Here is a 27264-nt window from a genome sequence, read left to right as displayed (position 1 = left end):
GAGGAAAGAAGGAGGTAGAGGATGAGAAAAAGGAGTCACTGAAAGAAAAGAGGAGGAAAAATAGAAAGGAGAAGTACAGAAGGTAAGGAGAAGATAGCAAAGGAAAGAAAGAGAAGAAGGAGGTAGAGAAGTAAAGGCAGCGGTGGAAAGTAACTAAGTACATTTACTCAAAGTAGTGTGAGGTGCTTGTACTTTACTTGAGTATTTCCATGTGATGCTACTTTCTACATTTCAGAGGGAAATATTGTACTTTCTACTCCACTACATTTATTTGACAGCTTTAGTTACTTTTCAGATGAAGATTTGACACAATGGATAATATAACAAGCTTTTAAAATACAACACATTGTTAAAGATGAAACCAGTGGTTTCCAACCTTTTTGGCTTTTGACGTCTTACAAAAAGCAGTGTGTAGTCGGGGTCACATTTCACATGTCTATGAGTTGTTAACAGCTCCACCAAATAGTGATTTTTCCCTCTAAACTTCTCACATGCTTTCATTTCAATAAATGTTCAAATGATCCAATATTTCAGCAAAAATCAAAGATTAGAGAAAAAGTCCAAAAACTGAAAACAGATTTGTGTATCAGAACTTTGTTTTTTCTTCTTTCCTCTCCCATTAATCATCTCACAACCCCTCAGATTTATCTGCTGACCCTTTGGAGGGGCCCGACCCCTAGGTTGGGAACCACTGGACTAAACTAGCTAACTGTACATAAAGTAGTGTAAACTAGCTCCACCTCCAGCAGCTACAACAGTAACATGCTGCTCTAACACTGATGCTTCACTATTAATAATCTAATGATGTCATATATAATAACACCGTGTTGACCTTTGACCCCTGCGTTTCCTACCTGTGCATTTCTTGGGGCTGCCGGGCCTCTTGCCGTGCATCCCCAGTTTACAGCCGAAGTTTTCCTCCCAGAACTCGGCGAACCAGACGTTCCTGCGGTTGTTGGACAGCGAGCGGCTCTTGAAGTAACGGTCGAACGCTGCCGGAAGAACAAAAAAAAAACATGTTATTACAGCGACGATCGTCTTCCACAGCGTGGTCACGTCTGTCTGTGTGTCCGTTTCCTGTCTCACCGTCCACGGACGCCCTCTTGGGGAGGATGGTGACGGCGCCTTCGGCCACTCGCTCCTGCTGGACCACGGGAGAGATCTTAGAGCCCCAGCTGTCGGAGCCCACCCACAGGAAGTGACCCGTCAGGTTGTTGCGTTTTGCCGCATCCAGGATTCGTCTGTCAGGGTCACAGAAGGAGACGGCTGATAAGGGAAAGCGGAAAATCAGTCCTCACCTGCAACCTAAATATAACTGCATGGACGTCTGCAGCTCTAGAAATACTTTCTAGAGACTGAAAACATGATGCTGCTGTTAAATTCTTAGTATTTATCTGATGTAACTGAATCAGCGGTGATATTCAGACCAAATAAATGAGTTAAAACGCAACAGATGATCATTCTGCTTTTTAACATTCTCATCCGTCTCCTCTTGTTCTCTGTGATATTCAGAAGTTCAGATTAACATCAGCTGTTACACTTATCTGAGAGAGCGAGCGAGAGAGAGAGAGAGAGGCTCAGTTCACTCAGATAATTGGACTCTCGTTATCTTAATTTCCATTTAACAGTCGGTGATTAAAAACACTGAGAACAAACAGATAAAGGATGTATCTGAACATGTGCGTGACTTATTTCAGATGACTTTTATTTAAGAAGGAGGAGGTTTTTGTCTTTCTTAGAATATATTTCATTCATTCATTTAATTTCTGGTCATTTCTTGGTGAAAATCTGTAAAAACTTAAAATGATCTTGAACTTTAGAGGGAAAGAATGAATCAGTGAAATGTCTCCACATGTCCATCAATCCGTTGTCCCCTCCAGCTCCTCCTAAAGGGACCCTGCAGTGTTTCCTGGTCTGATGGGACATATAATCCCTCCACAAATCTATCAGTGTGTATATGTTTGTGTATGTTTGTACCGGATGTCGTCCTCGTTGGCGAACATGATGACGGCGCGGGCGTTGGGCATCTCCAGCAGACGGAGGATGATCTTGTCAAACTCGCCGGGTCTCGGCTCTCGAGGAATCTTCAGAGACTGAGCGATACACACTCCGCCTGACAGAGAGAGAGAGAGAGAGAGAGACAGACAGACAGAGAGAGAGAGAGAGAGATGGATATTTAAAACCAGGATCATCAATTCTGACCTGCTACTCTTTTGATTTGTAGTTTTCCACTATGACACACGAGGTAAAAACAACAAGTCACAACCAACCATCATTTTTGTTTGTGACACTCCACATCTGTCAGGTCAGGAGAATATCATGCTGATATCCTGTCTTTCTTTCTTTTTCCCTTATTTAAGCTGGTAAAAAGTCTTATTGTGATTAAAATCTCTTTTTCTAGAGAAACTGTCACACACTACATCCAGTTAAAGGAGGTTCCTGATGTTTCCAGTGTGTCTTAAACCAGCAGTCAGGTGTCCATATGAACAGTGAAAGAGGTTTTCCTCGCTGTAATCATTCCTCCTGTTCATAATGGATATTAAAAGATCCTTCAAATGTGCTTTCAATGGAAGTGATGGAGGCCAAAATCCACAGTGTGTCCACACAGTCATTTAAAAGTCTGTGTGAAGCTTCTATTCAGCTTCATCAGTCTGAGTTAGTCATATCAAGTGGATATCTGACACATTTACAGTCTTTTTAGCATCAAATTCCCTCTTTGTGTTTCCTCGGACAGTGTTTCCCTGTTGAGCTGCAGGTGGAAGTATAGTAACAAAAAGAGGGACTTTGGCACTAAAAAGACTGTAACGTTGAAAGATATCTACTTGATTTGACTCATTTGGACGCTGAAGCTTCATATTAGCTTCAGATTAACTTTTAAATGCATTTTTTGTACAGAAGGAGGACTGTGGATTTTGTCCTCCATCACTTCCATTGTAAGGTCATTATGAAGGGATCTTCTAATGGTCAGTATGAACAGGAGGAATGATTACAGCAAGAAAAACATGTCGTCAGACAAACTGTGAACCCGTCAATACAAGACCAAATCCAGTTAAGATGCCTAAACTGGTACTATTATCAAGAACTCTCTCATATAAAGTAAGTACTACTTCCTCGATCCTGACAGTAATCAGCTCTGACAATTCCAGGTTCTCCAGGAAGTCTGTCCAGTTGCTGTTAGCTCCCACAGCTGTGGACACGTCACTAACGATGCTAAACATTTCAAATAAATAAAATAAAAAAGAACAAGAACTTCCTGCTTCACATCATGACATAAATGGTGAACTTTCATGAGCTCTATTTCAGCTTCCAGCTGACATTTCTCCACCATCTGTAGCTCTGCTGGTTTGTGTGTTTGTTCAGCGCCGTGAACATCTGGCAGCAAACATGTGAACACGTCTGTTTCTATCTGTAAATCTGCAAACCAACTCGCTCCCATCTTCACGCCTGTTTATCTGGTGACTGTGGTGTTGTTTTCTCCTCTGCTGTAACGTTTTAATTATCTTCACCGTTCGTCTTGTTCTTATCTTCATCCCGTTGCTGTGACGTTTCACCTCAGAGATCATTAAACTTTTATCTGCTGTCGTCATGTGACAGCTGGAATAAAAGGTCATGAGGTTTATTATTACTGCCAGATTATCACTAACACCTCTCTGATTATACTGTACCAGTGGGATTCTATATTACATTTTATTGTAATGCATCCGTTCATTCATGCAGCATCTACTGCAGAATATGATGTAAATCTACTCAAAAAACTAAGAAAGAGAAAGAAGATATGGAGTTTTTCTTAAATTGATCTGATTTATTCTGCGTTGTCGGGGTTAAAAGCAGATGAGGAAGATGAGTTTGAGAAGGAGGAAGTAAAAGGTAAAACAGTAACGAATGAAATGAAGCAAAAACTTGCAAAAAGGGAGCTTCTTCAAATCACGACCTCATTGTGACGATAGATAAAATCTCCAACCTTCCTCCACAACTCTTAAAGGTTAAGGCAGCAATTTTCTATATTTATATACTGTGTATAAATCTATATCTATATATCTATATAGTCAACAAATCTTATGTTTGGATCCAAACCAACAATAAACTGATCTACTAACAAGTATTGTGTGTGTATCCAAAGCCTGAGTTTGTGTAGATACGGCTTCAGAGACTAATAACAGTGATAAGACTGTAACTCGCCACTGAGCATGTGCAGGAATCAACCCTCCATGAACAGCGCTAATCTGTGAAGCTAATTTGACATTGTGGCCAAACTGTGTAATTATAACTTCCAGGTTCGTCACATGACATCACAATCATTAGAAAAGCTGTAAAAAGGTGAATTAATGTTTCTGAGGGAGATGACTCATTTTATGATCAGAATTTGATCCAGTCGGTCTGAGAACATTTGGAAAATCTAAAAGAGCTGCACGACAGAAACATGGCAGACTGTTTTTGGCTTCATGCACCATGGAGCAACTTTCATAGGAATGAAATGAACGGGCGCCATCTTTGAACGCAGTAACCACTTTTCCTTAATACATCCATGGCGGGAACACGGTTCTGTTTACATCTTCATGTCACAACCTCTTGACTTTGTACCGAAGTTCTTTGAGAAATGTATAATGTAGCACAAGAAGCTGGCGAAGCTCTGTAAACGGATTACTTCTTCATTTTTAATCGCTGTTATTAGTCTTAGGAGCCGTTTCCAAACAAATTAGCATCATCAAACTCTTCATGATGAAGGCGGTGTGACTCATTGACGTGTTTTTAATAGTTTCTGGACAACAACGGAGGAATCAGATATATCAGGCTTTAGATACACACATAATACTTGTTAGTAGATCAGTTCATTGTTAGTTTGGATCCAAACATGAGATTTATTGACAAGAAAAAAAAATGGAGAAAATCACCAGAATTAGCAGCCAAATTGTAATATACTGTAATTATCCATCAAAAAAAAAAAACAAATACAGGTTCCCCAAAAGTCTTGATAGATCATATTTTTATGTTATGTGCTCAAGCTTTTATCTTTTTTACACAACATATGGATCTTGCGTAATCCTTTTGGGACTTTGGAGGCTCCATAAAAAGTAACATCAGTGGAAAAATAAATGTCAGGTAAGAGCTGAAAACTGGATAAAAAAGTACAGTAAAAAAAAAAAAAAAAGCTCAATTTCACTTCAGTAACACTTTCTTTGTATATCTGTAGTTCCTGTAATACTCTGAGTTTCCTTGAAAGAATTATTTCATTTGGAACAAACATTGTTCTTTCCAGGAAACTGTTTAAAAATGACTGACCTGTAAAACAAAGTGTCACCGTCATTGTAGAAACAGCTGTGTAGTAAAAAAAAAACAAACTGTATAATATTACAGAATGTCACAAAGTTGAAGTTTTATCTCTGTTGGAGAAAGAAGAAGAGCCGTGTGAGTTCACATCTCGTCTTTTCACTCTGATCTCAGAGGCTGCGGGGTGAAGGATGGAGATAAAACCATTTAAGACCTCGCTTCCATTATCATCATCAGAGCGCCCACAGCGAGCCGAGAGGCCGTCTACAGTCGCTCCCCGAAGACACGTCTTCAGTCAGACGCTTTCAGACTAAAATTGATTCCATTCTGAACTCATTGCTGCATTACACAGGTCCATCAGGCCATCAGATTGCAGCTGCAGCATCACTCGTGTCTGTGGTCTTTTTTTTTTTGAAAGTGAGGGTTGGGGATTATGTATCTTGAAGGTCAGGCTGTTGAGAGCATGACGGCAGCGCTATCATCTCACGTCTAAGCGAAAGGGGTTTTTGTGCTTTTCATTGAATTTTATTCCAGTTTTTTTTTTTTGACAGCTGGAGGTCAAAAACGAATCTCAAGGCAGATCACAGTCGACGGTAAACGTACCATCAGACGGGAGAGAACGGGAAAAGATACTTCATTTGTGATTTTCCAACAAATCCTCCACATTAAACGAGCAGATACGTGGTTCTGATCATGTGACTCCAGAACGACACGTAGCAGCGTTTTCTAATCTGGCGTCTCTATCAGCAGTAATCAGCAGGACGACATCATCTGCATATATTTTATAAAACCGTCACACGTCACTGTTAAACAATAGTGATGTTTTATGATGGTTAGGTTTAGTAAAGATGATGGTTTGGGGTTAAAATGATCACTTTGTTAAGGTTAGAGAAACATGTGGTGGGTTAAAGTTACTACTTCCTTTAAGTTAGGCCACCTTCATTGTCATGGCAACAAAAGGCAAGGCAAGGCAAGTTTATTTGTAAAGCACATTTCAACAACAAGGTAATTCAAAGTGCTTTACATAGAGCATAAAAAGCATTAAAACAGAATATAAAAGCAGAACAAGTAAAAAGACATATAAAAACTATTAAAAAGTGTTAAATTTGGAAATAAAAAGAAGCTAAAAAGGGAAAAAGACATAAAACAAGAGAATAAAAGTTACAGTGCAGTGTAAAATATTAACTCTGAATGTGGTTTAATGAAAGGCGGCAAACACAAAAGTCTTCAGCTGTGATTTAAAGAACTGAGAGTTGCAGCAGACCTGCAGTTTTCTGGGAGTTTGTTCAGATATGTGGAGCATAAAAACTGAACGCTGCTTCTCCAGGTTTAGTTTGGACTCTGGGGACAGAAAGCAGACCTGATCCAGACCTGATCCAGACAATAATAACCACAGGGGTTAAGGTTAGGTTGGGAACAGGAATCCATTGTTGGGTTAAAGCCTCCATCCAGCCTCCTCCTCTCAATGAGGAAATCTGTCCACATATATATACGTCATGTGACCTCCACCGCTGCTCCACCTCACAGTTACTACGACCGCTAGACGGCAGCCGTCAATCAAACTAACTATAGCTCGTTTTTGGGCGACTGATCTGTTGTGTCGTTGACTCGATTTGGATGAAATGACCATTTAAAAACACTGAAAGCTGCTGGCTGAACTGCTGACAAAGAACAAATTCCACACACCTGAAAGCTGCTGCAGATATTGATTTGATCAACAAACCCTCCAAATTAAACAATATCTGTTCTGCCCTCCTGATCCATCCAATGACAGCACATCAGTCAGAATATATCAGTCAGAGGGACCAAACTACTACTTTTACTGCAATACTTTAACTACATCAAGCTCATAATACTTATGTACTTTTACTGTAAAAGGATTTTTTTTGCAGGACTTTGTCTTGTAATGCTTTGTAGTGGAGCTGGACCCAAACGTAGGAAACTGCAAGCAGAGCGAAACTGAAGAATAACATCTTTATTCCAGCTTGAGTGCAGGCAAAGTAAAACTAAACTGATCTGACGCAGAACAAACAGAACAGAGGTTCCGACAAAACGTAACTGAAAACCAGGACTGACATATAAACTAAACCGATGAGGGGATGAAGTGCAGGTGGAGCAGGAGAACAGGAAAGGAGCTGATTGGCTTGGGAACACGGGGGAAGCGGGGTGGGGCTAACGAGACTAATGCAGGTCAGGCGTGCAGGGAAAAAACAGGCTGAGAACACAGGAGGGAAAAAACACAGAAACAAAACCCTCTCTTCGATATGTCACACTGACATTTCAAACCTTCAAACATACAAGTGAAAACCAGCAAAAATCTGACAGACTGACACCGTCGAATCATTTTAGCATGTTAGATATTTACAGAACATCCACCTACAGATTCCTCTTCAATCCATCCATGAATATCAACAGAGAACAGCTGAGGGTCTCTGGTGGACTGGTAGAACCTTTTCTACATCGCTGTATTGATACTTTTACAGCAGTAAAGGATCTGAAAATTCTTCCATCACTGCTCCAGAGTCGAGGTTTTTTAATTTGTCTCTGTGCTGCTCATTAAAGTGAATCAGTTCCAGTTTGTAGACTGATGTAAATAACGAGGTGCAGCGTAACAGAGCGTGAGATAACGCTCACTTTAGTGTTCATATTTAAATCCTGACGTGTTTAAATGAAGACGCCGCCGCAGGAGACATTCATCACCGTCTGTAATGAAACCTCAGCAGGACGCTGATGTTGCTGCCCTGAAAATGACCTGTGATGTCACGTTTTAGTGCCACGGAAACGGTTTTCTTTGTAAAATCGACAGAAAACTTGGACTTTAAAGAGATGACTGTTTCCTTTTGTGGCCGAGGCCTTTACTGACCTTAACAGCTACTGTATATGTAATTACTTCCATTTAATGACTGTTGTAAAGTGCACATAAACACTCCACAAACTGTTATCTAAGCTTTTTAGGGTGCTAACATGTATTAATGTCCATCATATACAGTAGAACTCAAGACCTGAAATGATTGGTTGATTAGTCCATGACAGAAGATCAAATGTCAACAATTTTTATAATTTATTAATAATTTCAGATATTTTTAAAAGCAAAAATGCCCCAAAATTCATGTGATATTTGCTAGTAGTATACTAAACTCAACATCTTTGTGTTTTTGACTGTTAGTCAGACAAAACAAGTCATGTGAATATGTTAATTTGGGCTTCAGGGAATAAGAGTTGGCATTTCCCTCTATGTTCTGACATTTTACACACTGAACAATCAAAGGATAAATAAAGTTTATTTGTGTAACACTTTTCATACAGTGGTTGTAACACATAAGAAAAAAACATTAAAATACATAAAGATAAGACAATAAATAAATAATAAACACGTGTTGGGGAGGAAGTTAATCGAAGGCCAGTCTGTAGGTTTTTATGTAGCTTTTAAAAGTGATCACTGAGGTCGCCTCTTTCATTTCTGCTGGTAAAGTGTTTCAGATTCTGGGAGCGTAAGCAGAGACGCTGTGAGAGCAACAGCAGCAGCAGCAGCGAGGTATCGGATGTGGTTTTAGTAGCTCTGCAATGCAGACTGGAGCGAAGACATTTAAACCATTAAAGAAAGAAAATAATAGTTGGTTGCAGCCTTACAGTACTCCTCTATGATGGAATAATACCACCTGTCCCTCAGGTTTCTGTCTGCAGTTTGATAAAACACAGACATTAAAGTCCTTCTTCAAGACCAGGACCACAAGGTTGTATTTCAATGCTGCAAATTTCTAACTAATTTAGGATCAATGAAGTAACGTAGAGCTGAATGATACGGATTAAAGATGGCGGCTCTGGACAGTTGCCTGGTTAATAATCCAGTCTTGTGTACTAATCATGACTTCAACTCAGATTGACTTTATTAACATTAAATGTTTTTGTACATACATGAAGAGAAGATTATCAGTGAAGCACATGTGTAGCCGCCATGTTTGTTTCACTATCAGTTCACCACAGAGACCCAGCAGAGGACAAAACAAATCACACTTCTCCTGAACATTTCAATCTGAGATCCATTATCTCCACTACAGCTTCAAATTAGCTCTTTAAAAGAGGCTAATTTAATTAATCGATTTGAATTATGTTTCCCTCTCGCTTGAGAAATAATAAAGAAGTGAGAAAGTCATTATACATGATTATAATTTTGTGTAATAAAGGCAGCAGGAGGTGTTTTCTGCTACGCAGCAGGGCTTCACATCACCAGACAGCAACCTCCAGATTAAATAACTGACATCCCACGATCCGTCTCAAACTTTCATCAAAACAAAACAAATACGTTACACTTGATGGATACATTATATATGGTTAATGTTTGGTTAGACTGAAGCACTGCTTAATGGAAGTATGCAAAATGAATTTCAGTGTAAAGTGACAATAAAAGTTGTGTCGTAGCGTATTTGGTTAAAGGACAAGTTCACAATTTTTGGGCTCCAACAACAGTCAGGAGCCCAAATGAACATTAAAGCTGTTGTTCTTGCTGTAATCATTCCTCCTGTTCATACTGACCATTAGAAGATCCCTTCATAATGACCTTACAATGGAAGTGATGGAGGACAAAATGTATTTAAAAGTTTATCTGAAGCTAATATGAAGCTTCAGCGTCCAAATGAGTCAAATCAAGTAGATATCTTTCAACGTTACAGTCTTTTTAGTGCCAAAGTTCCTCTTTTTGTTACTATACTTCCACCTGCAGCTCAACAGGGAAACACTGTCCGAGGAAACACAAAGAGGGAATTTGATGATAAAAAGACTGTAAAAAAAAAAAATTGAGTTCAGCCAATTTTGACCGGGTTTTAGTGACTGGCAGCATGTCAGGTCGGATCATTCAGCGTTTGTTGTTCCACTGACCTCGACTTGACGAGGTCGAAACGACGGAGAAACGACATCAAACTGACGCTGCTGCCTCACCGTCAATCTCCTTTAATCACTAAACAAACACATTTTGTTGGTCAAACGCTAATTTCTGACGGAAATGTCAAACATTACTCTGAACGTTTCCTTCATTACACAAAGTTCTGTTTGTTTGTAAGAAGCAACAGAAACTCAAATGTCTATCTTACACTAGAGCTGCAACGATCAGTCAACGATAAATCAGCATCTATTCTAATAATCTAATAATCCTTTTAGTCATTTTTAAAGCAAAAAATGCTACAAATTTTCTGGTTGCAGCTTCTCAAATGTGAGGATATAAAGCTTTTCTTTGTCATGCATGATAGAAATGTTAATACCTTTAAAATTTTGGACTGTTGATCAGATAAAACGAGACATCTGAAGACATCACCAGGAACTACAAGGAGCATTTTTCACTATATTCTGACATTTATAGACAAAAGAATTAATTATTCGAGAAAATCAAAAGACTAATCGATAAAGAAGTTGCAGCCCTATCTTGCACTAACATTCAGACATTTGGTGTGTTCTTTAGATTCATGTTTTTGTCAGTAATTCCCATCAGTCATGATCACGTTGATCAGATGTTAATTCCACTGATAGAAACGTTGGACAGAACTAAAAATAAGACTCAACATGGAATAAATCAGACCTTTAAGTCTCTCTCCTTGTCATATTTTTTTATGTTTCTACATTAACATCTGTATATTATTCATCATTTGTGAGGCATGTTTTTGTATAACATGAACATCTGAAGCATAGCGTTAGTCATGCGCCCCCCCGGCTGTAATCAGCTGACAGTCTGATGACTGAATAAGCGTCTCTAATCAGTCACACACCAATCACAGCCATCCTCTCAACAAGCGGTCCGTTTAAATATGACTCCGAGTCTTAATGTGGCTCAAACGTAATCTGCAATTCAATGTCTTGCTTTGGGCCCCCTCTGTTATATAACCACGGGGGGTTTCTGCTACTTGGCTAATCCAGAGAGCATCTTAGCGCGGAGCCGTCAGCATCAAGCTAAACCTTATTTCCATTTATTGCAATAAATGGTTTAATCTATGACAAGAGTGTTTGACTGTTTAATGTTAATGTTCTTTGTTTGGTGACCCCGTATTGATTGAATCTCCTCAGGAACATTTGACTTCTCTTTCTATTCTCTAACAGTATCTTTGAGATGCTCAGAGGTCCACCAGCTCTTTATATTCTATGAAAGACTGAACACAGCTCTATCAATACAACACCACAAGGTGTTATTGCATCATGTATGGCTGACAGCTACACTGTGTATTGCAGCAGGTAACTACCAGTCAGTCACCTGTCAAATATTACTGATGTTTTTCCTCCTTAAAAGGTTCCACAGCTGGGATTCTCCTGCTGCTCTGTGAGGATGAAAACCTTTAGTTCCTAAATCTCATTTCATCATTTCAAAGAATAAGTCTCCCACATAGCGAAATTGCCGTGGCCCAGATCCGCGGCCCACACCCGACACTTTCGGCGCTTTCATCCGGCCCACATACCGCGCGTGGAATGACGGCACCTGGGCGGTCCGCTCCTGTTTCCCCAGATCTGGGCCACAAGCAAACCATATGTTGACCAAGAACAAACCAGATAAACCAGAACTGGCCCACATCCAGAATACAAATACCTGAGAGCACCGCATCTTTACCAAACATTTGATTTGGGATATTTGGGCCATATTTGCTATTGTCATTTTATCATCCAGGCCAGAAGAAGGCCAGCAGTAACACATCACTGCCTGAAGTGGCCCACTTCCATAGCTATCTGGGCTGATGTTGTTCTATATTTTTCATATTGTCAATAAATCCCCTGCCCTCGTTCTTCAGAGTTAAGAAAATCTGTGGCATTTATTAATTTTCTGAGGTACAAACGAAATATACGAGTTCAGAGCCATCTTACGAGTCCTGAACAGACAATCTGACTTCCTTCACAAGGAGAGAAATATTTATTTGACCTTCAATCATAATGTCTTAATTTTAAATAAAATACAAAAGTAATGATGCAAAATTAATATTCTGTTCACTATACTATCATCATTATGGCTGCCAGTTTATTGAAAGGTTTTAAGATTTGAAACAGGCCGTTTTAGCTCCTGTCTCTTTAAGCCCCTCCTACCGATAAACCCACTCTGTTCTGATTGGTCAGCTTCAGGAAACGTCTCGGGAGCTTTATTTTTTCCAACCCTCTGCCTCTGATTGGCTGGTACTCGTTGTCTTCGTTGGTTAGATTTAGGCATGAGGAGTGAGATGGTTGGGGTAAAAATATCAGGGTCAGAGCTTTTCAGACAAAAATGTGGTTGGGAGGCTACGTAAACAAACCGTAGTAGGAGGATTTCACTTCCTTTTCTCATTCTTTACTAGAAATGGAAACTTCCACACATGTTAAACCTCACATGTGACATCATCATGAGCAGGAAGTAGAGGTAACCTTGCAAACGAAGCGTTCAGAGCAGGTTGACGCCCTGACTTTTGACTTACAGGGAGCGCTGCCGCATACGTTTACCTCAAGTTTTGGAACTTTGACCATGTTTAACATCCGACATCATGACAGGATATAAAATAACACAAAATCACAAGAAGCATATCATGTCCCCTTTAAGGTTCAGTTCCAGCGGTGGGTTTTTATGTCTCTTATTACCATAGAAGGAGGCGACAGGATTAAAAGTAAATGGAGGCACAAAAGCGTTGCACCTACACTCATGAACATTATTTGATACATTATTTGATTTTTCAGCTTTTCAATTTTGTCTTTGTTCAAGTGTAAAAGAAAAAATACCATAATCATGTTGGTACAAATACAAACCCATGCACATTCATTTTGTTGCAACCCAAGCTTCTCTGGAGAATAAAATTATTGTTTGCATTTTTCTATGACTATTATGTTTCATTAATTGCTGCTTTCTTCTCTTGCTCTTCAAATGACAGTCCGGCTGCTTTCACTGCTTCATTCAGTGTTCACACTCAAACTGAAACTTGTTTTAGCTTCTTTCAGTGTTTGTATTTCCACTGTTTCATGTTTCTACCACAACAGGAGCAAGGACACAAAGGCGAATAGCCATTTGTAGTTGCATTAAATATTCATTTCATTTCTTTTGCATGGCTACTTTCAATAAATATTGTAACACTACATTATTAGTTTAGTACATTACATGAAAACTGTACATATTCTTTCCTCTCATTCGCCCTTTAACTGTCATAATAACCACATTCGTCTGTATGATGGAGGCCAAGGAGAGTGTGAAAAAACAGAAGGAGGCTCTCTGGAGCTTCCTGAAGGGACCACTGCAGATAAATGTGGAAATAATGAAGATGGACAGACGCAACATGAATTTAACGAGGTTTAGCCTCAGCTGAGACTTTTCCAACAGAAGGAAGCCAAAGTGGAAAATCAGCCGCTCTGGCTTCTCTTGCTGCTCTCAAATCCACTAAATTAACTTGCGGTAAAAAAAAAAAGAAGTGGGAAATAATCAGTTAACAGACTGCATGAAATGTTGTCATGTACAATTTATACTCTGTGCAGCACACACACATACATACACACATGTGATAATGTGGGAATGTGCTCTCATTTCCTGGGAGACAGATAAGGAAATCCCTACTGCGTCTAACAGTCCGAGGATTTACTTTAAGCTGTGCGGGAACATCTCTGCTGTAAACTGCTGGATGGAAGTGAAGGAGTTAATTCACTAAACACTAAAGGCACAGACTGAATACCTGGAGCTCATTGTTCAACTTTTCTTTAGAAAAAAAAAAAAAGAATAAGAAGAGAATTTTATCTGTTAAACTGGTTGATGTTATTGAAAATGTTTCTCAGAAGTGACGTCACTTGTTTTTTGGTAGTTTTTATTTTGACACTTTGACTCTTCTCTGTTGAGACCATCCATGTTTACTTGTTGTCTTGATAAATCAATATAATGCTCTAGTCACCATCAATGAAATACATTTTCTGCAGACGTTTCAAATTAAAAATAAAAAGCTATTTTGATAAAAAGATCTAGAAATGCAATGACTCAAAGGGAATAATCCTCACCTTTCTTAGCAGGCTTTCAACTTTAAAGTAATGCAGAATGTGTTGAGTTTCAGTGATGGTTGCTTAACTAACAAATACAGTGAAGTAGAAGCAATTGGAGTCAACCAGTGAATGAGAACAGTATTAGTGTCATTATCAATGAAGCTGTTGATTATTTTCTTGATTAATTGATCAGTCGTTTGGTCCATAAAATGTCAAAACATGGTGAAAAATGTCAGTCACTGTTCCTCAAAGCCCAGAGTGACGTCCTCAAATGTCTTGTTCTGAACATCAAAAACAACTTTGTCCCAACATGGTCCTGTGTTTGGAGGCGCTATGGAGCCAGCTGACCACGCCAGAGCCCAATCACTGCAGAACTTTGCAATTTTCACCAGTTCTGACGTGTGTGCCAATTTTCATAAGTTTTGAGCCTCCCAAGCCCCTCAAAAATGCAATGGCGTACTAGAATACTAGTAATCCCTACAAAAACTATATGCTCCTCACACTTTCAACACCAGGGACCGTTGGGCCTTGGTACTTCTCTGCTTGGTCCCTAAATATACTTTTAAAACAGGGAAATTGAAAGACTGAAAGACCTGTTGCTAATATCGGACATTTTCAAATAAAGACTATTGGAGGCTTATATGAATGTGGATTTTATCAACTCTTGAGGTTTTTCTAAAGTCCAACACTAGCTGTAACGTGAGGTAGAAAGCTGGATTCTTCAAGCTGAAGACCTCGTCACTCACGCAGTCTAACACAAACTTTAAATGCAGCATTGTTTTAATGATGTGGAATCAAATGAAGTGTATCAGAGGGATGCGGGATCAAAGAGAGGGAATAATACAATTTTATTTTGCTTTTCAATTAAGCTGAGGAAAGTCTCTCAGCTGGAGCCACTGAACTCAAAGGAGGACCAAATAAACACAGCCGAAACATTCAAAGGCGCGCCGTCTAATGGAATTATGGTTAATAACATTTATCATTAAAGCTTGCCTCCAGCAAAACCTTTACACTGACCTTTCAATTAACAGTTCACCATGGCAGCTAGTGTTTATCGCTGTGTAACCCCCTTCACCAAATACTGAGTCTGAGAGACTGATGGAAAAAGGATGTGTATGTGCCCACTCGCCTCTTTTATTTCTTGCCTTTGAGTCGCTGAACGCCGGACCATGAAAGGTTTCCTGGGTAACACATGCACGGCCTTGACTTGAAAGCCGGATGAAACAAGCAGCGCAGTGTGTCCACAATACTCTCGAGTCCAACTTAAAGCAAAAAAAAAAAAATCTCACTTAAACTTCAAAACGTCCTTGTGGATTCTTTCAGTAATTTTGAGTGTGTTTCTTCTTCCAGTGAGAAACATGTAACAGTGGGTTCTGGTTGGTTCTGTTTACACTAAGCTTTAAAGCACCTATAGCCTCATTTCCACCACAGGAACTTTCCCTGGAGACTAAGAAGCTTTTAAGGAACTCAGTGCCCGTACCTGTGTTTCCACTGGAGGAACCAGGGTCTTAAGTTCCAGTTTTTTTAGCATGAAGGCTATTTACAAGTTGGAATCTTGTAATTACGATAACACCAAAATGGCAAAATGTGGCATAATAGCATACAGTCTTGACAGTACTGACATCACTGAATAATTAATGAATCATTAATAATTTATGAATTAGCAAACTGTGCCTGGCAAGAGGTTCCTTGGAACACATCTTGAGCTGCTGCCCAAAAGCATTGGTAGAAGGGAGGTACAGGTGGCCCCTTGACCATGTGCTGAAGGCAGCAGCTGACACCATCTACACTGGACTCCAACAGAGCAAACATCAGCTCCCAACAACGCACAACATCACCTTTGTCAGGGCAGGAGGAAAACCTCAGGTGGAGCACAGGGCATCAACTGGGCTGCTAGTCTCAGCTCGTGACCGACAGCTGAAGGTGGACCGAGGGAAGCAGATGAAGTTTCCGGAACACATTGCAAGGACAACACTCAGGCCAAATTTTCCCTTAACATCTGACTGTTCTAAGCAAGTGGTTATGTTGGAACCCACTGTCCCCTGTGAAGACTGGATAGAGGAGGCCCACAAGCATAAGAAGGCCAAATACCTTGAACCGGTAGAGGAATGTAGAGGGCCCGCTGTGAGCCCATCGAGATGGGCTGTAGGGGCTTTGCAGAGCAGTCTCTACATTGAACACTCAGTTTACTTGGCATCAGAGGGTTGCAAGAAAGAAGAGCCACCAAGAACATCATAGAAGCTGCAGAAAAAGCATCAAGGTGGCTGTGGATTAAGAGAGGAGTGGTGGATCCATGGTGAAGTACACTACTTGGACTGATCACCCCCGGCTGGGTCGCCCAGGTGAGGGTGTCTGATGATCTAAGACCCAAAACACCCAATGACCCCGGGTTCATCACTGATGATGTGCCCAAGTCACACCATCTGGTGTTTCAAGAACCTTTCAAGAACCAATAATTGATGAAATACGGTGGACATTTTTCCATAATAAAACAGTTTACTGAGCAGTTACGTAAAGAACAAAGTAAACACCAAGTTACTTGAATTATAAATTAAACAACACAAAATAGTGACTCCATCTGTCGCTCTTCAACGATTGCTTGACAAAATCCAAAGTATTAAACAGCAAACAGCTTCATTAGAGAATGTAAATTAGATCAGACTAGATGTGTTGGATATATCTAACAAATCAAACAAATGTGACTCATTTTTCCTTAATCAAAAGCACGTCAGCCTTCAACAGTAAATAATTGTAACGTTGTCGAATAAATATAAAACAGGTTGCATAAATCTCCCCACAATGGACTTCAGTCTGACTGGTTTATTTCATGAACATGTGTGGAGGAACATGGCTGTGCCACTTGCTGGTATGACCAAAAAAAACAACCAAAAGTCAGTCAAATATCGTTTACAGATTTTTTTAGCAGCTCAAGTGAAGCTTGAGAACAGAAATTTATCAGTGATGTAAACAATTAAAAGTAAATATTTTGGTATCAATCCCTCCGAATTCTTTCTAGAGCTGTCATTTTAAACTGCTGTTCAAAAATCATATTAGAGTAGAGAATTTACAGTCTCCAGACGTGTCTTCTTTACTGTTTAACTCTACTCAGTAATGGATCAGATACTATCAGACCTAACTTTGGACCAGAACTTCACACAGCTCTAAAAATATCCTCACAGCAGGGAAGAAAAGTCAGAATTGGGACACTTTCAGCTGCACTGTGAAAGGTCGTCTTTTAGTCCGGCTCATTGTTAAGAGGAGTAGGATGTTTGGCTCGAGCTTTGGCTCAGACCCAACGACCTACATATGAAAAAGCTCACAGTGTTATAAATCCTCTGAATAGTGCCAAAGGTAAACTGGTCTGCCAAAAAAATGTACAAAATGAGCACCATGTCTTAAAAAATGCAATACAAATGAGGAGGAGAGCAGTGTGTTTCACCTGCAGGGAAGATTTAAGTGGAAGATGCTTGTAGTTGAACGTGAGGACGTCCAGATGGACAGAAACATTTACCTTCAACTCTGACAATCAAAGTTCAACAACTCATGACAAGTCATCTGCTGTCACCAGTTTAATAACTAAAACCTGAAGCTGATAAACTTAACCACAGCTGACCTGAACCAAACTGGTGCAGCTAGTAATTCTTAGCTAACCTGAACCAAAAAGTTTTTGTTGCTAAACTGAACTGTTAGCTAACCTGAATGAAACTACATTATACATTTTTAGCTACAAACTGAACCATTAGCTAACCTCAACCAATCTACTTTAACTTTGTACTCCTAAAGTGAAGGAAACATGTAAGCTACTAAAACTGCTTAATCATTAGCCTCAAGCTAATTGCTTCACCTAAACTCATAAACTGAATTCTTCGTATGGGCCACACTATTTAAATTGATAAACTGTTGGCTGAACTAAACCAAACTGTTATAGTTTAACTCCTAAAGTGAACGATTAGCTACCCTGAACCACATTGTTTTGGTTGCTAAAATGAACTGTATACTGTAGCTCACTGCTAACTGCTAACTAGCTAACAAGTCTCACGTTTGGATCCAAACCATCAATTAACTGATCTCCTAACAAGTATTGTGGGTGTATCAAAGTCTGATATATGTTATTCCTCTGTGCCGTAGACCTCTGCTGTTGTCCAAAAACTATTAAAAACATGTTCCTTCAGAGTTTGGTCACGTTAGCTTGTTTAGAAACGGCTCCATAGACTAATAACAGTGATCATGTTTTCAGTCTCCAAAGAGTAGTTCTTTTGGACAACAGCGGAGGTCTACAGCACAGAGGAATAAGATATATCAGGCTTTGATACACACACAATACTTGTTAGTAGATCAGTTCATTGTTGGTTTGGCTCCAAACATGAGATGTGTTGACAGTAAGAAAAATATAGAAGATCACCGGCCACATCCTTTAAGCTTACAACTTATAAAATGAACCTTTACCTAATCTGAATCATCCAAACGCATCATTTCAACCAACATGTGAAAATCTTGAGCTCATGTCCGCATTCACTGAACAGCACACAATTCTAACACAGGGTTTCTGACTAATGTCATTCATATCCGGTTTATCAAATTAGAAAACAACAGTTAAAGCCCATAGCTTTCTGCAGATGAAATCCACCAGTCCTTTTGTTCTCCTGCAGAGAACAATATGAGAAAACATCAAATCCACATTTTTAAACCAAAGTTAAAGATATGAGAGTGAATGAAATACTGCTGAATTTAAAACAGCCACAAGAGAGTGTCTGAAAATCTTGCAAACTTTTCGTCTGTTTGAAATATTAATCAGAGAAAGCAAGACAGAAAAGTTTTATTTCCACATTAAAATACTCTTTCTTTCTGGTTTCAGTTTCACCTAAAATCTCTAATGAGCTAATTTAGTGCATCATTATAGGACATTTGAAGCAAATGAGGAGATGAGGAGGACTGATGGTCCATATGTCTGCTGGCTCTGGTTTTGTCTCCCAGCCTGCCTCAACATCTGTCTAACCTGCTGACAAACAGGAAGAAATGGGCTGAATAAGAAGAAAACCCATCAGAGCCAGAGCCGGTTCCTGGCATAAGCAGTACACTGTGTGCCAGGCTGCTGTAGGGTGTATAATGTCCAAGAAAAGACAAGCAAAAACCCAATGATGTAGAGTGAGGTGCTGCCCTACAGATGTTGTCACGGATTATGTTCACTTTAGTTTTCTGTCTATTCAGACTAAGCACAAGGAGCAGTTTTTATGTCTCTGTTGGCAGAGATGCACACTTAAATATTTCCAAAATCCAACAGAAAGCAAAACTTTTATGTTGTTGTAAACTTTTATGTATGCACATAAACCAGTGAGGTGAAAAACGTTAGTGAGCTGCTGCCTGATATTTATAAGTGATATTGATATGACTGATGTTTTGAATTTATAGTTACAGGCGCATCCAGTCCCTCGGTTGTCCCATGATGTTTACTACACTGCCACTGCTGAGTGTTTTTGGTGCATCACACCAAGTCATCACCAATCAATCCAGAGCTGCATGTCAGGATAATAACCTAACCGCTCCGTCCCCATCATGGAGAAGGCGCGCTCTGCTTTTCCAGCCCACTCTGAACAGCTCACCACCATCCTCTCACTCCTCTCCTCTGTCTGCTCCAGCATACGTCATTTTGGGTGAACTGGCAAGAGAGCCGTGTGACGCAAACTGTGGTAAAAACCCCAATTGAGATGCATATTTCGAATGTGCTGTATACATGTCCAAAGAATGCTCCTAAAACCAAAATAATACCGGCATATCCCACACGTCTTAATCGGAAAATGCTTCATTCAGGATAAGGCCTAATTCAGAATATCCAAACAGAATATGCTGTTTATATGACCCACATCAAATTCTGAATATTGTCATTGTGTGCATGTAAACGTAATCACTGACAGCTCATCCGGTGTCATTATGAAAAACACTGATGATAGCCGCTTTAAGCATGAAGCTGTAGGTACTTCTTGCTGTGTTTTAATGCAGTGTGCATGTGTGAATATAGACAGTGGAGGTACAGGTCTACTGGAATGCTCCTTTAATCGAAGGGGTGGGTTATTCCCGCACCATCCTCCTCCATGTGAGATGAAAATGAACCGAGCTCTGACTTCTTTTTCTGTCTTTCACCGTCTCTGGAGCCTTTTCTCTTCCGTTTGAAGCCTGTGAGTGTTCTGCTGCGTCACATCCATTACACTCGTTACCCTCCGTCTGCTCTTCAAATACCACTGCTTCTGGGTGAAGCGTCGGGGCGCCGTCGGGTGGGTCGGTCCTCTCACAGTGGGAGTGGGTGATGAAATCCACCGCAACAGCTCATCACTGTGACTCAGTCAGGACCTGTGTGATACTCTTCAAGGTTGTTCTTTCAAGGGAGAAAAAAATCATTAATCCCTGTTCTGTTGAAGCACAAAGAGAAACATTGTGCTGATAAAAAACCTGAAACAAGGAGTCATCTACCACGTTCCAACACTGATAAAAGGTCTTACAAAAGAAGTCCGAGTAAATTATCACTACCTCAAAACAAGCCTTTTAAGAGCAGTACTTGACTAAACACAAGTTACTCATGCTAATGCTATTTGCTAAACAAGCTAACATTTTGTGTATTTTTGTAGTGAATGTTGGTTCATGAGTGTTAAACTGAAACCTGCTGTACAGATAAAGAATAATATGAACTTACAGAATCATTCTGGTGATTTTCTATATTTTTCTTATGGTCAACAAATCTCATGTTTGGATCCAAACCAACAATGAACTGATCTATTAACAGGTATTGTATGTGTATCAAAGCTGATATATCTTATTAAAAACACATCAGTGAGTCACATCACTGCACTGGGTCACATGTTCCTTCATCATGAAGAGTTTGGTCACGTTAGTTTGTTTAGAAACGGCTCCAAGGACTAATAACAGCACCATGTTTTCAGTCTCTGGAGAGTAGTTCTGTTTGACAATTTACAGCTTCACTAGCTTGTTGTGCTACATATCACAACCTCTTGACTTTATATTGAAGTTCTTTGAGAAATGAACAATTTAGTATAAAGAGGTTGTGATATATAAACTACAACAAGCTAGCAAAGCTCTGAAAATGGAATCACATTCCTGCACATGATACGTAAACAAACCATGAAACACACACTAGTAGCAGGATTTCACTACTTTTTTCTCTTTCTTTACTTCAAATATCCAAATATCTTATTCCTCCGTTGTTGTCCGCTGCACTGGGTGACATGTTCCTTCATCATGAAGAATTTGATCACGTTAGTTTGTTTAGAAACGGCTCCAAAGACTAATAACAGCATCAACTTGTTTTGTTGACAGAGGCAGAGAAAAAGAAACCTTTGTTCCAATTTGTCTTCAGTGTGTCGTTGTTAACGAGCTTTGAATAATTGGAGCACTTAGGGTTCCCTGCAGCTGATGATGTTTTCAGTGAAACCAGCTCGTTCTTAATCTCCTCCCTCACTCGGAGGACTCAGATACAGAAAGAAAGAAAAAGCCTGACAATCGGATCCTTGTTTCATGTTTATTTCTGTAAACTGTGCGCCACAATGAAGCCGCAGATTATTCTGAATTAATTACCTGTGATTGAAATGCAACAGGTTTATATCACTAAAAGGCTGCAGACCAACTGTAGAGGTTTGAGTTTCCCAGTAAAAACTTGGGAACCAGACTGACACTATGTCTACATTAAGCTGCTTAATTCTAAAACACTGTTCTTGTGCAAAAACAACACACATCCACAGCAGGAGTTTCAGCTTGTTTCTCCAAATACCTCCATTCATATTAAAAACACCAAAACGGGTAATTCACCTCCTACTGGGCATGTGCGAAGGACAGACGAGCAAGTCAGCTACAGAAAACCAGCGAAGAAGAAACGGCTTCCTGACATTTAGTTTATTGCAAGCGAGTTTATTGAACCGCAAATTTCAACAAGGAAATTCAAAGTGCTTTACATAAAACATAAAAGGCATCAAGACCAAATGTAAAAGACAGTATGAGGACACATTTAAATACACTTAAAAAGAGTTAAATAGAAAATAAAGAAATGTGAGATATTACTCAAAAGCTCCAAATTTGAAATGAAAAGTCTTCAGCTGTGATTTAAAGAACTGAGAGTTGCAGCAGACCTGCAGTTTTCTGGGAGTTTGTTCAGATATGTGGAGCATAAAAACTGAACGCTGCTTCTCCAGGTTTAGTTTGGACTCTGGGGACAGAAAGCAGACCTGATCCAGACCTGATCCAGACCACCTTAGAGGTCTGGATGGTTCATAACATAGCAGCAGATCAGAAACCATTCAGTGCTTTATAAACCAACAGCAGTATTTTAAAATCAGACAGGAAGCCAGTGTAAAGATCTGAGAACTGGACTGATGTGATCCACGTTCTTGGTCTTAGTGAGGACTCTGAACCAGCTGCAGCTGTCTGATCGACTTGTAAAGATGCCGTTACAGTAGTCGAGTCAACTGACGATAAACATGGACAAGTTTTTCCAAATGCTGCTGAAACATAAGTCCTTTAATCCTTAATATATTCTCAAGGTGACAGTAGGTTGAGTAGTAGGCGGATTTTGAAATTATCTCAATGTGTCTTTGAAATTCAGTCCATGACGACACCAAGGTTTATCACATGAAGCCGTCCGCCATTGTTGTTATCGTTCTTCTTCTTCTTCCTCTTCCAATGAAACGCTGCGCCACTGCCACCATCTGTTCTATCAGTGATATGACTGTAGACACAATAACACCGAACCAACGTTTTCACATTTACACACTCTGGAGGCCATTTTGGAAAATCTCAGTTGTCTGGGGAGGAGACGCCGTTTCAGTCTGAATGGAGGACCAAAATGGATCGAAAAACATGTGTTTATGAATTTAACTGACTCAGGAGGAGAAACAATCACAAATACATGCAGTTATAATGTAATTTAACTGACAGATTTCTCTGGTCATGCGCTCAAATCAGAGAGAAACTTCAGAAGGAACAAGTACCTGAAGTATCTGCCTCATAAATTTGGTGCAGAAATACTTGACTTTCTGTTTTTGTTTGTGTGTTGCTTTACTTTCTATTGTATTTAAGACAAATAAAGGTCATTTCTGCAGAAGTTTCTACATGAACTTCTGAGACAAACCCTCCAAATGACAGGCTTCAGAGCGGCTCTCTCTCTCACCCTCTCATCACCTCACCATGTTTTCCGATTGGCCAGCGCTAACAGACGGTGAGCGTTTTATTTGTTTGAGGAGAGGTGAGCTGCTGACTACAGATGAGTCGAGGGAGGAAAGGTGGAGGAATCCCTCGCCATGAAATATTCATCCACTCCTCAGACTGCATGCAGAGCAGGAGGATGCTGCTCTCCAGGAAAAAGAAAAAAATTGGCAAGAAAAATTTTGGAATAGCTGGACGCTTTCCTGCTTGTTGGACGGACAAAAGTAAAATAGCAGAAATGAAAAGCAATGACTTAACGGAGACAGGTGAGGACAGACGGAAAGTATTTATCTTCTGAGGAAGAGAAAAAGAGTTTAAGGGATAAAGGACAGAAGGAGAGATGGAGGAGGATGAGGAGCTGAGAGAAAGAAGAGAAAGAAAAGCAGATTATCTCCTGCAGGCTTTCACACTTCTGAAGGAGTAAAAGGACGGGAGAGTTTTTCCACAGCGACTGATCCGACAGAACAGCAGCGAAAATACAACACCATCACTTTCTGCATTTAATCTGCTGCGCACACACACACACACACACACACACACACACACACACACACACACACACACACACAGATCTCTGTACCGTATTTGATTAGAGGAAAATCTGCTGCCAAGTTTAACTTTTGTTTCCTGTGAGTGTCTCTCCTTATTAAAACATCAAATGTTAGTCTGAATCGAGGAAAAATGATGGCACATAAATCACATCCATCAGCTGTTCTCTGCACCAGTGTTCATGGCAACACATTTACAAAATTATTACGTCTGGATCTCAGCATTTAAAAAAATTCATTCAAAAAGTAATTATTTTTCAACAGTTTCGGAAGGATTAACCAAGCACATTTACTCAAGTACTGAACTTAAGTAAAGTTCTGAGGTATTTGTACTTTACTTGAGTATTTCCATGTGATGCTACTTTCTACATTTCAGAGGGAAATATTGTACTTTCTACTCCACTACATTTATTTGACAGCTTTAGTTACTTTTCAGATGAAGATTTGACACAATGGATAATATAACAAGCTTTTAAAATACAACACATTGTTAAAGATGAAACCAGTGGTTTCCAACCTTTTTGGCTTTTGACGTCTTACAAAAAGCAGTGTGTAGTCGGGGTCACATTTCACATGTCTATGAGTTGTTAACAGCTCCACCAAATAGTGATTTTTCCCTCTAAACTTCTCACATGCTTTCATTTCAATAAATGTTCAAATGATCCAATATTTCAGCAAAAATCAAAGATTAGAGAAAAAGTCCAAAAACTGAAAACAGATTTGTGTATCAGAACTTTGTTTTTTCTTCTTTCCTCTCCCATTAATCATCTCACCACCCCTCAGATTTATCTGCTGACCCTTTGGAGGGGCCCGACCCCTAGGTTGGGAACCACTGGACTAAACTAGCTAACTGTATATAAAGTAGTGTAAACTAGCTCCACCTCCAGCAGCTACAACAGTAACATGCTGCTCTAACACTGATCTAACACTATTAATAATCTAATGATGTCATATATAATAATATATCAGTCAGAGGGACCAAACCACTACTTTTACTGCAATACTTTAACTACATCAAGCTCATAATACTTATGTACTTTTACTGCAATACTTTAACTACATCAAGCTCATAATACTTATGTACTTTTACTGCAATACTTTAACTACATCAAGCTCATAATACTTATGTACTTTTACTGCAATACTTTAACTACATCAAGCTCATAATACTTATGTACTTTTACTGCAATACTTTAACTACATCAAGCTCATAATACTTATGTACTTTTACTGTAGTAGGATTTTTCATGCAGGACTTTTACTTGTAATGGAGTATTTGTACATTGCTGTATTGGTACTTTTACTGCAGTAAACAATCTGAATACTTCTTCCACCACTGTGAATATCTTTTGTGTGTGTTTAGTCTGGGTGAAACAGAGACCCTTCAGAGGAAGTCTTCTTATCTCAGCCCAAAACAACTTCTGGAGCAGTTTGTTTGTGGTGGAAACGTGATCCGACCTCCATCTGACCGACCACAAGGCTGCCAGTTTGAGCTAAACGGCTCCTGTAGCCAGGAGCGCTTTGCATGCTGGGATGTATAAGAGCAAAACCAACAGTTGCCAGCAGCATCGAGGTCTGACCTGGACTATCTGCTGTCGTCTTGATATTTGGGCAGATAAGAGCTTCTTCACAAAAGAAACTGAACCAACTTTACAAACTCATCCGCTGACTCAGAGCAGAGCAAACCAGCTTAAACGTTTCCTCACAATCAGCCAATCAGATATGTTTGTTATTTAAAACCTCCCAAATTAAGTTCTGCAGGTTTGAACAATGATTGGAGGAGAAATTCAGAGTAAACGAGGATTATCCTGTCGAAGGTTGTGTAAGCGACGACACGTTCGGTGTAATTCCTTCATTGTTCATTCAATTCATTCAGTGTTTTTGTGTTTTCAGGACTTAAACTCTTGAACTCCTCACAGAGCGCCTCCTGCCATGAAGCAGCTCTGATTATCATGAAATGATACTCGAGAGACAAACAAACACAAAGAAGCTCTGAAAACCTGAGACGAGCTGTAAAACAAGCAGTTTTTTAAACCAACGTCTGCTCGTGGGGTTTTGAACTTGTAATTAACAGCTCCAGAGCTGAATTTAGCTTCGCAGGCGGCGAGCGTCGTCTCAGTCAGATGCAGGTTCAAACAGGAGTCAGGAGTTCACACTGAGAGAGCACCAGGATCCTGGTTCTCCTGGAGAGGAAGCTCTCGCTTCGACTGAGACGGTGAAAACCTGCAGAAAAGGGATGTTTCTTTTTTTTTTTTTTTTTTTATATCTCCGAGAGATCAAACAGTCGGTGCTGCTGTTCTCCTGTTATATTATTCAGCTGCAGGAGGAAAATATTTTCTTTAAACTTTTATTATGCTTAAAGTTGGCAGAAATGTCCAAAATCTTATACTGATGAAATAGTTTCAGCACATCACACAATCAATCAATCAATTGTATGTTTCATACTGACAAAAGTTTATATGAACCTTTGTCTTCCAGTGTGTTAGTCCGTCTCTCAACTGGTTCCTACTGAAGTTAATCTTTAATAGCTGATATAATAATAGCTAGATTAGATTTGTTAGGGAACGTTTTCAGCGGCGGATGAATCCACATTTCCTGTCTAGTGAGTATTTCTGTTTGTGGGATTGAGTGAAAATCAACTACAGTGTGTGTGTTCTTGGTGATGAAGGAACATGTCAGTGTGGCTCAGTGATGAGATTTTAATAGTTTTATTACTGATTAAAAGTTGTATTCGCTGCAACAAAATCATGACTGTTATATCAGCTGATCCATCTGGTACTGTTTCACTATCGTGGTTCAGTAACCAGCCCTGATCCATGATAGCAGTTCTGTGGATTACTGTTCACTAATAACTTTAAAGGATCATTCTGCTGATTTTCTGTATTTTTCTTCTTTTTCTTGTATTTTTCCTCCTGATGCAGAACTACTCTCCAGAGAATGAAAACATGATGCTGTTATTAGTCTTTGGAGCCGTTTCTAAACAAACTAACGTGATCAAACTCTTCATGATGAAGGAACATGTGACCCAGTGCAGCGATGTGACTCACTGACGTGTTTTTAATCAGATATATCTGCTTTGATTGACAATACTTGTTAGTAGATCAGTTCATTGCTGGTTTGGATCCAAACATGATAATAAGAAAAATATAGAAAACAGCAGCCTTATGCTTTAGGGCCTCTTCACACCTGAAAGTCCAAATGAAGGTTCAAGGTTCGCCCATGTGGGCTGCGTCTCCCCGTTCTTGACACTGATTGGTTTGTAGACAGACGTGTGTCTGACCTCAGTGTGTTATCT

At 39.6% G+C, this 27264-nt stretch overlaps 1 protein-coding gene across 3 annotated transcripts in view; it reads right to left on the bottom strand.

Moving 5' to 3' along the window:
• LOC137183662 (metabotropic glutamate receptor 8-like) overlaps positions 1 to 27264 on the bottom strand; it is a 160702-nt gene that overhangs the window by 62026 nt on the left and 71412 nt on the right. For all 3 annotated transcript variants that reach the window (XM_067590855.1, XM_067590856.1, XM_067590857.1), the window contains 3 exons: positions 1978 to 2113; positions 1087 to 1241; positions 855 to 992 (listed from right to left, as the gene is read on the bottom strand). In XM_067590855.1, the coding sequence (XP_067446956.1) occupies positions 855 to 992; positions 1087 to 1241; positions 1978 to 2113 (429 nt within the window). The remainder of the gene's footprint in view (positions 1 to 854; positions 993 to 1086; positions 1242 to 1977; positions 2114 to 27264) is intronic.

Source organism: Thunnus thynnus, chromosome 5 (assembly GCF_963924715.1).
Source record: "Thunnus thynnus chromosome 5, fThuThy2.1, whole genome shotgun sequence".
In the NCBI taxonomy this organism is placed as follows: domain Eukaryota; kingdom Metazoa; phylum Chordata; class Actinopteri; order Scombriformes; family Scombridae; genus Thunnus; species Thunnus thynnus.
Note: the sequence above shows the minus strand (reverse complement) of the source record. Positions and strands in the feature narration are given on the sequence as shown.